Here is a 13,098-nt window from a genome sequence, read left to right as displayed (position 1 = left end):
GTTTTAGGTTAGTGAGAATATATATATATATATATATATATATATATAAAGAGAAGAAGTGTATTAGGAGTAATCAGAGGAAGAGAGTTTTTGAACAACTCGAATTTTCTGGGTTTGAGTTTTTTGGAGCTAAACAGGCTGATAAAATTCGTTAAAATTTTTTTGGAATGTCCTCATTGTTCAGATCTGCTTGGCATGCGACGGATATATGGTTTAGTTATATCCTTAAAGAAAGAGAAATACAAATTTTTTATAATAATGCATAAGGAACTGAGCACAACTTCAATTGAAGTTTGGCCATCTCGAATATTGAATTGAAAGCACCAAATAATCCTAATGAATACTATGATGAATTTTCTAATGTAGAAGAGAACACGCCCAGAGGCTTTGACATACTCTTTACTTGATTAGATTCATGATCCTATGATTTTCGTAGTACCTTTTTAAGGCAATTTATTTGGCCCACTGTATTCTTGTTCATCACTGCAATATACTAGCGACGTATTTACGAGAGCTTTTCTAAGAAATATTAGCTTTGGTGAAGCAGTGCGTGGAAATTCTCTGATGAGTACAATGATGGCAAACAGTATGCCTTTTAATAGCTGGTTTGTTAACTTTTTGCAAGATTTGATTTACATATTTCATTATGGTATAAAAGTAAACTAAATGTTGCAACTAGGAAATAAAACGAAGTTGATTCCGACAAGTAAGCTGTAAGGACGTTTTATTTTTTGGTGCTCTAGTTAGCATTAAACCATCAGATCTATAGTACAGCGCACAAATGAAGTCCATTGAGTACTTCATTTTGTTAAAATTTGAAGCATAAATTCGGAAAAATAGGAAAAAGTTAGATGTAGATGAGAATTTCAAAATCACTTTCAGTGAGGTAGATGTAGAATATGAGAAATGAATTTCTTTGCTAAAGGCCAGGTATTTGTGGATTTGGCATCCCATATCCTATGATTATGCCGATAATGATGCCGACAATGCCTAATTTTGGTGGTATAACGAACAGAAATCAAGGAAATCGAGTGTTCGCACAGTTTGGTCGAACTAATAATGCCAGGAATGCGGATCCGTTCTCAACGAATAAAAATATACGCAGCTCAAGCAGGTAACAATTCCCGTGTTCTTCAAAATAGCTGAAGGTATAATAGTTCTCGTTTGTTAATGTGTTCTACAGTAAGAAGAACATTGTATGCTATAGCTCTGTGTCACGTAGTGATATATATTGCTGATTTTCCGACAACAAAATACAAAATTTTTGAGTTTTGGAAATTTTATGATTTAGTAAAGTATAAAATGAAAAAGGTTAAGGATATCATATAAACTTTTGAGGAGAGGTAATAACCGCTGCTGGAACCAGGAAAAAGGCAGATATCATTCAATTGAACGCAATGGAGAAGTCAATTGTAACGACAGTCTTGACGAACATAGTACTTTGCAAGCTCGAAATGCTTTTCATCAAACTTTTAATCGAAATAATGGGTGTTGGGGTAGGCGAGGGGGAAGAAAAGGTACAAGCGAAGGTCGTCGATCTGGGAAATATGGTCCTAATATTAACGCTGCCGGTTCAGGTCCATGTTATTTATTGAAAGAATTTCCTGTAATATTTTCACTTTCCTAACTTCCTAATTTTTTTTTTTCCCAACTTGTTTTTTTTTTTCCTAACTTGAGGATATAAAATCAGGAAATAGTTCAATGCTCTGAATTGTTAATGTAAGCCACTATGCTAGAATTTCGGATAAGCAGTGGGTTAAGTAGGTTTATAGGTTGACTAAGGATTAGATGGTTAGTGTCATAAAGCTGGCTGTGTCGAACAGTAACACATGTCAATTTTTAGGAGCTTTGCTGCACTGAATCAGCCATCCTGGTGATCTTGTTGGATTAGATAAGATGTTAGCTAAGATTCCACTTTACGTCTTCTGTTGAATCTGCAATATATTTTCAGCGCACGAGAACTTTTCTTCCGACGGTCCTGAATTTCCTGACCTCAGTATGGTAGGTTGTTTAGCACGTTAATCATCTACAACATTGCTCTTTCGATAAGACCTTCATGTAATTTTTTTTCGATTACTGGTCAGTTTGACTATAATACATTCATATCATTGTTTCCCATCACAGTACCTGTTTACAGGAAAATAAAAGAGGCGAACCAGTCGCTTGTCCAGGAAGCAGTGAGTGGGACGTATGTCGAAATTTTATAGTTTTTGCTGTTTTTCAAACTAATTTACAATTTTTAACCACTGTTATGAAAGAATTTTGCACATTTTTGGGTCTTACATTAACTTTTATATATTTTATTGCTTCCAAAGTAATTGCAAAGATTCGTTAATATTGTTTACTGCCTTTGATAGAAGTGATGTAGTTTACCGTTCTAAACCGTAATTTATGTTTCATTGAGTTGTGACAAAAGTCCTAGGATAGTATTTTCTGTAATCACGAAAAACATGGAAATACAACAGAGGAGCGAAATCAATTTAGAGTTGTGGAACTTCAATAAGTGATTCAAGTCAGGTTATTGTGAAAATCCATAGTTCAGATGCATTTTATTTTATTTTGTATTGCAGTTGCCACCGCCACGAAATAAGCGTGTAAATCGGCTCACAGGTTTTGACAAGAACACAACCGGAAGTGAATCTAATTGAGTCTTTGAAAGTGATTTTTGTTTTATATTGGATACTGTTCGCTGCTTATTATCGTCTAACTAGTTTAGTTTTTCATTATCGTTTAACCAGTTTAGTTCCATTCATGATCTCCCTCACAATTCTTATTAATTACCACTGGTTGTATTTAATTCCCCTTCTTTTTCGTTTTGCTTACTAGCTCATTTATCATAATTTTTAAATGGGAGCAAAATTCAAATGAATAAGAATAAGACATGAATATTGGATATTGAGATTTGTTTGCATATCACAGTGATTGAAATTCGTGTGAAAATGAATACAGCAAATTAATAGTTAAGTTAGGTATGACACTCTCCAAACAGAAATCAGGTTTTAGAAGGATCTGATTGGACTTTGATTAAGTGAAAGCAATGCCCAATAAGAAAATTTTCCAAATTGTAGTTCGGATCTGTTTAATTGTACGATGAATGGTTAATGTTTCAATTTCTCAGAAGTAATGACTGAGGTACAATAGATTTTTATGAAAGAATATTGTGCTTATTGTAGGGTTACCAGTTTAAGCGATTTTATGTTCCCATGTTCCTTTTATTACTTTAATATTTATGAAATATTACTGCCTTTTTTTTTTCAAATTCAAATTTCTGATGTTATGAAATTTTTTACAGTAATGTTGGTACAAGTACCACAGCTGTTGCTTATTATTATTATTTATCATTCATCTGGATTTGTTATGACTGGTTTCTGGTTTCATACTGTGGAGATTCCTTCATTGTTTATTTAGATTTTCAGTTAAGTGCAAGAATTGCTTTCATGACCATATTTCAATGACATACATATTTAAATGAAGTTCAATGACATGCATATTTAAATAATCGTTAGCTTGCATTATATCTTTTAAAAAAAATAATTTTTCTTAAGACAACTCTTTCATTTACTGCTTCAAACAACTCTTTCGTACAACTCTTTCATTTACTACTTCGAACAACTCTTTAATACAACTCTTTCATTTACTTGATGCAAAATTTCAATTGTTTGGAAGTCATTTTTTAATAGAACTTATTGACTAATAAAATATTTGCTGTACAATAGTACTAACCATGGAAAAATGCTCCTGTGGGAAGGAAACATTTTATTTCAAAGTTATTTTCTCAGAAACAAAATTAGCATTCCAAGGCATTCACCATTTCTAGCTATATTTAAATCGTAGAAATCATCGGGAGCAGAACTCAAAGATCGAAATTAGGAATTCCTTTTTGAAAGCTGGTAGGTAATGGTAAATTAAAAATGGTAGGTTAGCTATGGGAGGCAATCCAATCGCTAACCATTTAATTTAGATGAAGAACTATTCTGCGAGATAGTAGATTAGTCGAAAAGCCGGTAAGCGGAACAAGTAAGATAGAAAAGCTTTCAATGAGACATTGAAAGATTAGGTGATGAATTTATTCATGGAATGTTGGTATGGTATCCGGAAAACCAAATGACCGGTGAACCGGAATTGCGGAAGACTGTCATCTGTTTTCTCAGATTATGAAAGATGGCATTCGTCAGTTTTCAATTTGTTCACATTGGCAATTATCAGAGATCGAAGTCCAAGTTACTCCTTTATATTGGGAATAAAATATAAGCAGAATATCCATAAGTGATTATAAGAATGATACAAGAGGATGTTTAAGAATAGATCATAGGTTCGCGCTGATTGTAAATCCAGTTAAGCAGCACCGATACTACGCATGATGGCTATCGGGAATTATTGATCGATCACATTTATCGTCTAACATGACGAAGCACTTTGCCTTCATTATCGCTTGCAATAATAAATTCCGATGTTTTATTTTCATTAATTGTGATCGGTTTCCCAGGAGCACTCGTTTTTCGCATACAGCTCTTCTTTGGCTGTAATTATAGTTAATATTTTAATTTGGTTAAGCAATTATGAACTTTAATTTAACACTTACAATACCATACTTTCGATATTCCGAGAAAATCAATAAAGCAAATTCTTGTTTAACATTTATTTCAAGATTTCTGAGCGCACTATTGGTCAAATGTCAAGTGCAGATTTGTGATGTCAATTAGCAAAGTAAATACATTTTATTAAAATTCAACCAGAGGATGCTTCAGGTTATTGCTGATGTTGTAAATTGACGGTAAATACAGGAAACTCTCACTCTCACAACATTATTTTCAGGAAAATGAGTAAACCAACTCCAGAAATATTTGTAATAAATGGATTAACTTTTCTGGCAACATTATTAATTCTACCTACCGGTTGAATCTTCTTCAGTTTTTGTCTCTCTCGAGCGGCTATTTCACGCACGTCACTGTTCATTGCAACAGATGGAGCTTGTGCTGCAGATGCAGCAAGAGCATTCTGAACCCAATGTCGTGCTTCCATAGTTTCCGGACGCTCAACAATCATTGTAACGAAACGCTGTGATTGAAGACTTTTGAGAAGAAGTTCGCGGCATACATCTTTATCAGTTACTGGTCGTCCATCGATATCGATGATATGATCACCGATTAGCAACTGCTGAGCAGCAAGCGAATTCTGATCGGCACGCGATACTAATACACGATTTTGGTAGTGCTTGATACCGAGACCAAGCTTTGGACCACCAGGTTTCCAGTCAATTCGAGCAACCTAAGAACGGAACTGCAAACAATCCAGAAGTATTAACTTTCTTATGTTCTAATAAGATAATGTGTAAGGCAATGATTGGAAAGTTCTTTTTTGTGGAGTAATTTCGACAATATTTTCTACAACCACACTGTAAAGATCAAGCTTGAAAACCTTAACTCAGACGCTGAGTGGATCAGAAAGTACCACTCTTTTTTCGAAAAAAAAATTTGAATTCATACCTCTTATAATTGAGATTTAGAAATTAATTGAACTTAATATTAAGTATTAAAGAATAATTCGAATTAGTTTATGTTTTAGTATATGTAGGGAAGAGCAAAATTGAAAAATACAAAGTAAGTGTATCCATCGCGGCGTACGATTAACTTAGCTCGTTCTGGTGGGATATGAACTTTAGCCTCCAATTCAGCCGCTTTCTTCGCATCACGTACTAAACTAATTGAAGCGACCGGTGGAGCAAAACGAAGTAACTGGTAAAAATGATCCGCATCACGTACAATTGTTTCGTTTACTTTAAGAATTTGATCACCCACCTGAAAACCTATCAGGAATGATGGAATTCCTAAATCGGTTTTACAGTAACTTCCACATGAATATATTAATTTTCTGTGATCTTTGTAATAGTAATTTCAGCCAACCATTGAGCTACACATACAGCTATTACATCAAACAGTCAACCCATTATTTAAGAAAGCTTCCTGTAGATGTCAACCTTAAGCTTTCCATCTGCGAGGGTGCCCTGCTGTACTTTAACGATTACAAGTTTATCATTGGGTACAGCACCCAATGGTTCACCGTCTTCCATGGGTATCACAACTGTCATCTCTTTCGACATGACGCTAAAACCAGATCACCAGTGTGCAGTACAACTGCTTTTCACGAGTACAACTGAACTAAATAACTTTAAACTGATCTCTTCCCTTATAAATTATTATTTAAAATCTACTACATAAGACTGAGTAGATCTGACTCTTGCATAAAATTGTTTAAATAAATGTCTATCAGACGCGAATATGTAACTGAAGTTGTTCAACCAATAAGTGAAGATTCCTTCAACCAAATACAAGTCTATCAACTGCCTCCGGAATCATCTGAATCAAATTTCCCAAAATTTTTCTGTCTGCTTACCCACCAATGTAAAATTCCACAATGCTATGAATTACTATTAAAGCACCAATGCTATGAATTTTACCGAACAAACTGTGGCATTGATTTAAATCATTGTTTAAAATTTGCATAAGTTTAGTAACCGTTATACATTGGGACTGGTACTAATACGAAACTTATTTCAATATGAAAATTTATTGGTTGAGAGAAAAGGAATCAGAAAGCAACAAATTAGGTAAAAATCAAATTAAAAGCGATATCACAAATCTTTCACATAGAATTATTACATGGAAAGAGAAAAGAATGAATTCCCAGAAAATTGGCATCTTACAGATAGCAAATATTTGAGGGCCAAACAATATTTGCATCAAAGAATGTCAAGATTTTAATGGAATCAATAACATTAAACTTCAAGAGTCAACAAAGAAGAAATTGTTTACAAATTCAGATGATATAAAAAATCAGCAATAGATTTTCCAACGAAATTATAACATACAATAATTAGTGAGCTGTGAAAACAACGAGGCTTTAAAAAACAATGCCTTATTTCACACAATTACATAACATACTCAAATTATTCTTATTCATACTATAAAATGAATATCAAATAAAATCTATGCTTTAATTATGTATAATAATTGTCCAACATAGCCACAAAACACACGGTAATACATTGTCCATAAAGTGATCATAATTAGTATCACCAATATGACGATAAGATACTCATGGAATGGATAATTTATGTTAATCTTCCATGCATCATCATCATCATCATCATACTACTACTACTATTACTAAGGTCAGTTGCAAAAATTATTGAATCATTAACAAAACAAAACTGAGATTGTTCATTCGAAGAGTATCTTATGAAAACAAAAAAAAAATGTAACACTTGCCGCGGACAATATATCTATCTATGGGGTGCGCACTTCTCCTATAACAGAAACAATAGTTATACAATAATAGATCGTGCATAAAATTATGATATACACCGATCCGTGGAAGCGCAAGCACCTGTTATTATTAAGAGATTAATGTACATTGTTGAATTATGCGTTAGTATGATACAAACCGATAGATAGCACATATATATGTGTTGTGTGTGCTCTTCTTTAGATTCTGTCTTTTCAGTGTACATCGTTTAGATAGTTTGATATTTCGTTATTGTAACATTCTTCAGATAGACAGTGAGATCAAGAAGTGAATAAAATTTCTTAGTAAGTAAGCGATCCATCATTCTCATTTTAATTACCATTTAACAAAGATAACGCTACTGATGAACCTGAAAATAGCTTCTTTTCAATAACAAATTTACGAGAGTAAGTGGAAAAATTCATATAAAATATATAATTTTACAATTACATATGACTTCCATTTTCTAATTCATTTAAACGGCATATATTTTTGCCTTTGCTTGAAAAAAACCATCCTCAAAAAAGAAGCCTGTTGTTCTGAATTGCGATAAATAAAATATTATATTAAAATGTATTCGTACAAAATATACCGAAATATTATGAATCAAAATTAACCTTCAAGAAAGATAGCTGCTTTTGCCAAATCTTCGCCATATTCATTACGTACTGCGCAAAGATATTCACCAAGATGTTCATCCGCTAATTGCAAAATTGAGAGAGTTGATGTTGTTGCTGTTGATGAAATTTCAATACCATGACGTCCACTTACTAATTTCTTATCGTCATGAAACCATGTTACTGTCGATTGTAAACCCTAAAATAATTGGCATATGACATAAATTATAAAAATCACAACAGATTTACCTTCGTGTGGTGCCGAGACGATTATGTGAAATTAAATTGGAAGAATTTCAAAGAGAGCTAAAAGAATGAAACTATCAAACAGTTAGAAAAATATCACCAAATATCATTTGGAGGTAAATCCCATGCTGTCAATCATCTAATTAACCTATGTGTTCATTCAATGGTTAAAGAATCGGTGATTGCAAAGATCGGAAATCATCCCGTGACCGGCAGTTTCCCAATAATTGATAATAATAAGCAGTATTACGCACTTTAAAATTGCAAGTTAAGCTCGCTTTCTGTCCGATTGCACTTTGAATCGAAATTGGCAATTTGGTGAATCTTGGCATAACAGCATCCAGACTGAAATGAACCGTTAATTTTTGAAAACGAATGCAAAAATAAACAGACAACCATGAACATGATTAAAAATCCACGTGCAAAAGTTTTCAACTAGAAATTACTTCCAAGTGAATAAATGCAATGTAAATGTAGCATGAAACAACATATCTTTTTACGTAAGAATAAAAATATAAATTTTCGTTTATCAAATGTAAATTTCCGAATCATGTAGGAAGAATTGAAAGTACCTTACTGAAAACTATTTTGGCATATCATTCAATTTCCATTAATCTAAAACTAACAGCGAAAGACCTACTTTGTAACTTCAGTAACGTCAACAGCGATTATCGCTTTAGCGGTACCAGAAAGATTGACCGCTTGTAATTCGTATTTACCACGATCTTCCTTGGTACAATTACGGATTGTCAATGTGAATATGTCTCCGTTGTTTGCCATCTGAGAAAAAAAACCTTTTAATTTATCATGAAATATGCAAATAATCTATGAAATAACGGAACAATGCAGAAGTTTCGAAGTCATTTGAATAATTTCTATCATTCCAAAGTTATTTATCAAATATTTGAACTATCCTCCACCAAGCATTTAAGCTAACAAACTATTGTTCTATAGATGTGGGGTACATGCAAGTTAACCAAATCAAATCTGGTATAGAAGATTAAGTAATCAAAGTAAATGAATGAAAATTCGTATCCTATGATATGACTGAATCAGTGACATTCATCTAAATATTTTGCAACAAATAACATACCTGATATTTTTCACCAGAAGCGATTGAAACCATATTTTTAGTCCATATAACTGCTGGTTCAGGATATCCACGTACTGTCACTGATAGGATCAAATCATTCCCATGTTCAACGCTCATATTTGTTGGTGCATTTACAATAACCGGTGGATTTTCATAACCGCTTTGCTTTTTACGTTCTTGAAGTATTTCTTTTTTTAAAATATTAACTAAATTATTTTTGACAAACTCATCGAGTGAATAAAATCGTAGAACCAATACTTCTATCTTAATCATCTTAATTTTAAGACTTTTCCATACAACCTTTCATGACTTTTAAATCATGGAAATTTTTGAATCTTCCTTCTTCAAGAACTGATAAATTTCCCAATTACATTAGCTATACTAGCACCTTATCCTATTTCCACTGGAACCGCGATTTTCCTCCTTTTACGACATGATTAATCTACCTGTAACAACGAGGCGAACGTTAAACTTAGCAACACCAAATTCATTTCTCGCCTCACAAGTGTACACTCCCGCATCTTCTGGGAATGTATCTGCTATTGTCAAATAACAATTCGCCTCCTCGCGCGAATATCCAAATCCACTGGAGTTTTGAATTTCCATTTTGTTACGTATCCATTGTATCGTTATTGGTTCCGAACCTACAAAAGAAATTGGATTAAAAAATCCAATAATTAAATTAAAGCAAAAGGAAAAAAGTTCATTAAATTGAATTGAAAAGAAAGAGTCCATTAATTTGCATAAGCCCTTGATTGATTTCAAAGATTGAATGGATTGCATTTATCTCATATTATTAATTTAAAAGGTACTACATTGCAGTAAACCATAACAAACCTTCAATTAGTTCAGCAAGCAAAACCACTTTGTCACCATCCATTGCTTTGACTGTTTCTCGTCGTCCATCAGAACGGAATTTCGGTGGTGTACCACCAGTTGGCGATATCTTTCTTGGTTCAACATCAAGTTGCATTGCTGTTTTAGCTTCACCTTCTTGATTTTTTGCAATACAGACATATTTTCCAGTATCTGATGCAGCAATGCTAACGAAGTTAAGTGTTGTTGTTTCACCATCATATGATATCAGATAGCGATCATGCTCAGGTAAAAGTATGCTACCATTTCGAAGCCACTGGATTGTTGGAGCCGGATAACCTGATACGCTACACTCTACTGATAGCGGGTCACCGTTTATCGCCTATAAAAAAATGGGCATATCGCAATTAATAGTTTCAGTTCTATTATTTGAAATCGAAAACAAAACAAAACATTATATAAAAGTTGCCAAAAATTCCAAAATTATGCTCAAACAAAGTTTTGTTTACCTTGAATTTGCCGGGTAACACTTCAATGAACGATGGTGCCGCCAATCCTTTCCGTAGTCTTCTTGTACCATCACCGGGTACGACTTCAATTTCAGCGGTACAAGTTACAAAACCTTCAGTGTTCGACGCGGAACAATTGTAGAAGCCTTCATCGATCTTGGATACGTGATGTACCTGTGATAATTTTTTTTAAAGAAATGAAAATTGATCATAAACAAACTAATAGATTTTTAAATTTCAAACTATCCAAAGACATGCAAATAACTTCCATTTACGCACATGGTGAAATGGCAATATGAGTGAACATTAAAGTCATGGAAATTTATCAATATTACTCCAACAATTTCAACTTTAATCCTCTAGCAAATAAATTACAGCAAATTTAAATTTGCTATTCAAACCACAGCTTACCTCAAGATAATAGAAATCACCGTCATTGTAAATGGAATATTTGTTACCAGTTTCCAGCACAATACCAGCTTTATCCCAACGTACAACTGGCACTGGATTAGCCGAAATAGCAGTCCTCAACCTGAGTGATTTATGCTCGGCGATTGACTTTTTCGGTTTCGGTTTCACCATGAATTTCGGCCGACAAATATTTTTATTTCGTTCAGCAATTGATGCTCGAATTTCTTCTAGTGCTGTAAAGAAAACTGGAGGTATTATTTTTTTCCTTGAAAAAAAGATAGATCAGTGGAAGTAGATAGCATCATGAACGAAGTAACACAATGAACTATAGCAATTATTATCTGGAAAAAAATTCAGATCAATCAACTGACTTGTAATTTCGATCTGTGGCTCTAGTGAACTGCTAGAAGCAGAAGCATCAATTTCCATGTCTTTTAATGTCACAAATTGTTTGATACGTTTCCCATCTGATCTGCCATGGATACGATGTCGTCGTCCTGAGAAAAAGTAAGAGAAAAAAATTGCAGAAAAATTATTTATATGAAAATATAAACTCTCTCATAAAGAACAAAATCAAACTCTCACTTTTGGCGACAGTCCCAGCCAGTGCAGCTGCATCACCTTCACGAAATTCAAGATCTTCTAAACCAATTAAAAATGCTGGTGCGGCGCCTTTCCGTTTCACATCCAGACGAGTTCCAACCTGCAAAAGCAATGAATTTATTAAATGTGATTGATGTAGTTTAATTTGCTGAGACAGTTAATTTGTTTTTTCTGTTTAAAAATTAAACGGAATTGATAAATTGCTATTTCTATGATTCTCAAATTTTTAATCGTTTGAATATTTTCAAACTAACAGGCAATAGAACAGAGAGGTAGCACTTCTTATGTAAAAGAAAAGATTTCGCAAATGAAAAAGGAAAAATATTTAAATGCTATGATAGAAATTAATATAAAATGAAGACTATAACTGAACTTACTCGGTGCATTCCAGCCGCGGGGAGTCCTGGTCTCTCTGATGACGCATCTTGTGGCAAAACTGTTGTAAGCTTCTCCTTGGAATCTGAAGGCAGGTTGATCAAAACATAAAACTTTTTTTTTTATTTAGAAACATTGCAAGTAAATCAATGCGGTGCACATCAAATTGTGATATATCTTCCGAAAAGTTGGTGAAAATTCTTGTTCTTTTGTATCCTAATTTGATTTCCATAAATTGTCCAAATTTAAAAAGAAGGTCCAAAAGTGAAACCTTCAGGAAATTTTGGTGATTCCACTTCGGAAAGTTTTTTTCCAACATTCAGTGATGCAGTTGTCCGCACAATACCGTGGATATTTGATGCTTCGACCGAATAGGTACCAAGATGAGACACACTTAGACTTGTTATTTTCAGTTGACATTTGGTTGGAGTAATATATGAAATCTGTAAAAAGAAAATGAATTATTTATGACTAACAAGCAATACTGTAATCTTTGAATCAAAACAACAACCGAAATGAAACAAATAAAAGTTCAAATTTCGGACAATTCAACTAACCAATACCTGAATATTCTTTTCTTCATGAACTTTTTCATCCAGATGATACCATGTTAATTCCGAGAGTGGATAACCACTCACTTCAACTTCAAATTCAATATCTTCACCCAGTGGTACCCATATATCACGCAGACATTTCAGGAAACGTGGTGGCCCAGCTGGCTGATTAAACGGTTCTGAAATAATAGTCACTGTTGAAGAATTTAATCTACAAAAATGCACAACATGAACCGAGAGAAAAGTAAATTCAACTACAAATGTCAGGAATTTTACTGCAAACGTTTATGAACTACCATTGTCAAAATTTCCCGTGTTGTCAACTTTTAATTTCATTTCAAATTTTATCAGATTGCCATTTCCTTCTTTTTATTGTCTATTCTAGATTAAATTCTATTATTAGACACTCAAGTTTTTCATCACAATCACAAGTAATACATGATATATCGGAACTAAAAACGAAAAAATTTTATCTTTCAAAATGCAATTTTAGCATGAAATTATTAATTTCAACACAAAAAGTTGCTAATTATTCTGTTTCTATTTGAAATAAAATTATTATAGGCTCCTTTAAGCATTTTCTCGATTCA

At 33.3% G+C, this 13,098-nt stretch overlaps 3 protein-coding genes across 3 annotated transcripts in view; 1 reads left to right on the top strand and 2 right to left on the bottom strand.

Moving 5' to 3' along the window:
* Positions 1 to 468: 468 nt before the first annotated feature.
* On the top strand, positions 469 to 2,648 carry LOAG_08201 (hypothetical protein; the record flags this gene model as incomplete). The annotated part of the gene is made up of 6 exons (XM_020447640.1): positions 469 to 605; positions 926 to 1,114; positions 1,339 to 1,577; positions 1,952 to 2,001; positions 2,138 to 2,188; positions 2,571 to 2,648. The coding sequence occupies exons 1-6, from the start codon at positions 565 to 567 to the stop codon at positions 2,646 to 2,648; spliced, it is 648 nt and encodes a 215-aa protein (XP_020302152.1). The 5' UTR covers positions 469 to 564.
* Positions 2,649 to 4,391: 1,743 nt separating this feature from the next.
* On the bottom strand, positions 4,392 to 6,100 carry LOAG_08199 (PDZ domain-containing protein; the record flags this gene model as incomplete). Its single annotated transcript, XM_003143729.2, has 4 exons — positions 4,392 to 4,520; positions 4,894 to 5,268; positions 5,598 to 5,798; positions 5,978 to 6,100. The coding sequence occupies 4 exons, from the start codon at positions 6,098 to 6,100 to the stop codon at positions 4,392 to 4,394; spliced, it is 828 nt and encodes a 275-aa protein (XP_003143777.2).
* Positions 6,101 to 7,427: 1,327 nt separating this feature from the next.
* Positions 7,428 to 13,098, bottom strand: part of LOAG_18162 (CAMK/MLCK protein kinase) — a gene marked incomplete at its 5' end in the record, with an annotated part of 22,161 nt that continues 16,490 nt past the window's right edge. Inside the window, 14 exons of the mRNA XM_020450828.1 lie at positions 7,428 to 7,654; positions 7,902 to 8,100; positions 8,402 to 8,492; positions 8,788 to 8,927; positions 9,241 to 9,416; positions 9,687 to 9,884; positions 10,078 to 10,438; positions 10,566 to 10,739; positions 10,977 to 11,209; positions 11,348 to 11,473; positions 11,562 to 11,679; positions 11,957 to 12,039; positions 12,226 to 12,397; positions 12,518 to 12,687. Of these exons, the coding sequence (XP_020305443.1) occupies positions 7,617 to 7,654; positions 7,902 to 8,100; positions 8,402 to 8,492; positions 8,788 to 8,927; positions 9,241 to 9,416; positions 9,687 to 9,884; positions 10,078 to 10,438; positions 10,566 to 10,739; positions 10,977 to 11,209; positions 11,348 to 11,473; positions 11,562 to 11,679; positions 11,957 to 12,039; positions 12,226 to 12,397; positions 12,518 to 12,687 (2,279 nt within the window). The 3' untranslated portion in view covers positions 7,428 to 7,616. The remainder of the gene's footprint in view (positions 7,655 to 7,901; positions 8,101 to 8,401; positions 8,493 to 8,787; positions 8,928 to 9,240; positions 9,417 to 9,686; positions 9,885 to 10,077; positions 10,439 to 10,565; positions 10,740 to 10,976; positions 11,210 to 11,347; positions 11,474 to 11,561; positions 11,680 to 11,956; positions 12,040 to 12,225; positions 12,398 to 12,517; positions 12,688 to 13,098) is intronic.

Source organism: Loa loa (genome assembly GCF_000183805.2).
Source record: "Loa loa unplaced genomic scaffold supercont3.211, whole genome shotgun sequence".
Taxonomy (NCBI): Eukaryota; Metazoa; Nematoda; class Chromadorea; order Rhabditida; family Onchocercidae; genus Loa; species Loa loa.
The sequence above is the reverse complement of the archived record's forward strand: the minus strand, read 5'-3'. Positions and strand labels throughout refer to the sequence as shown.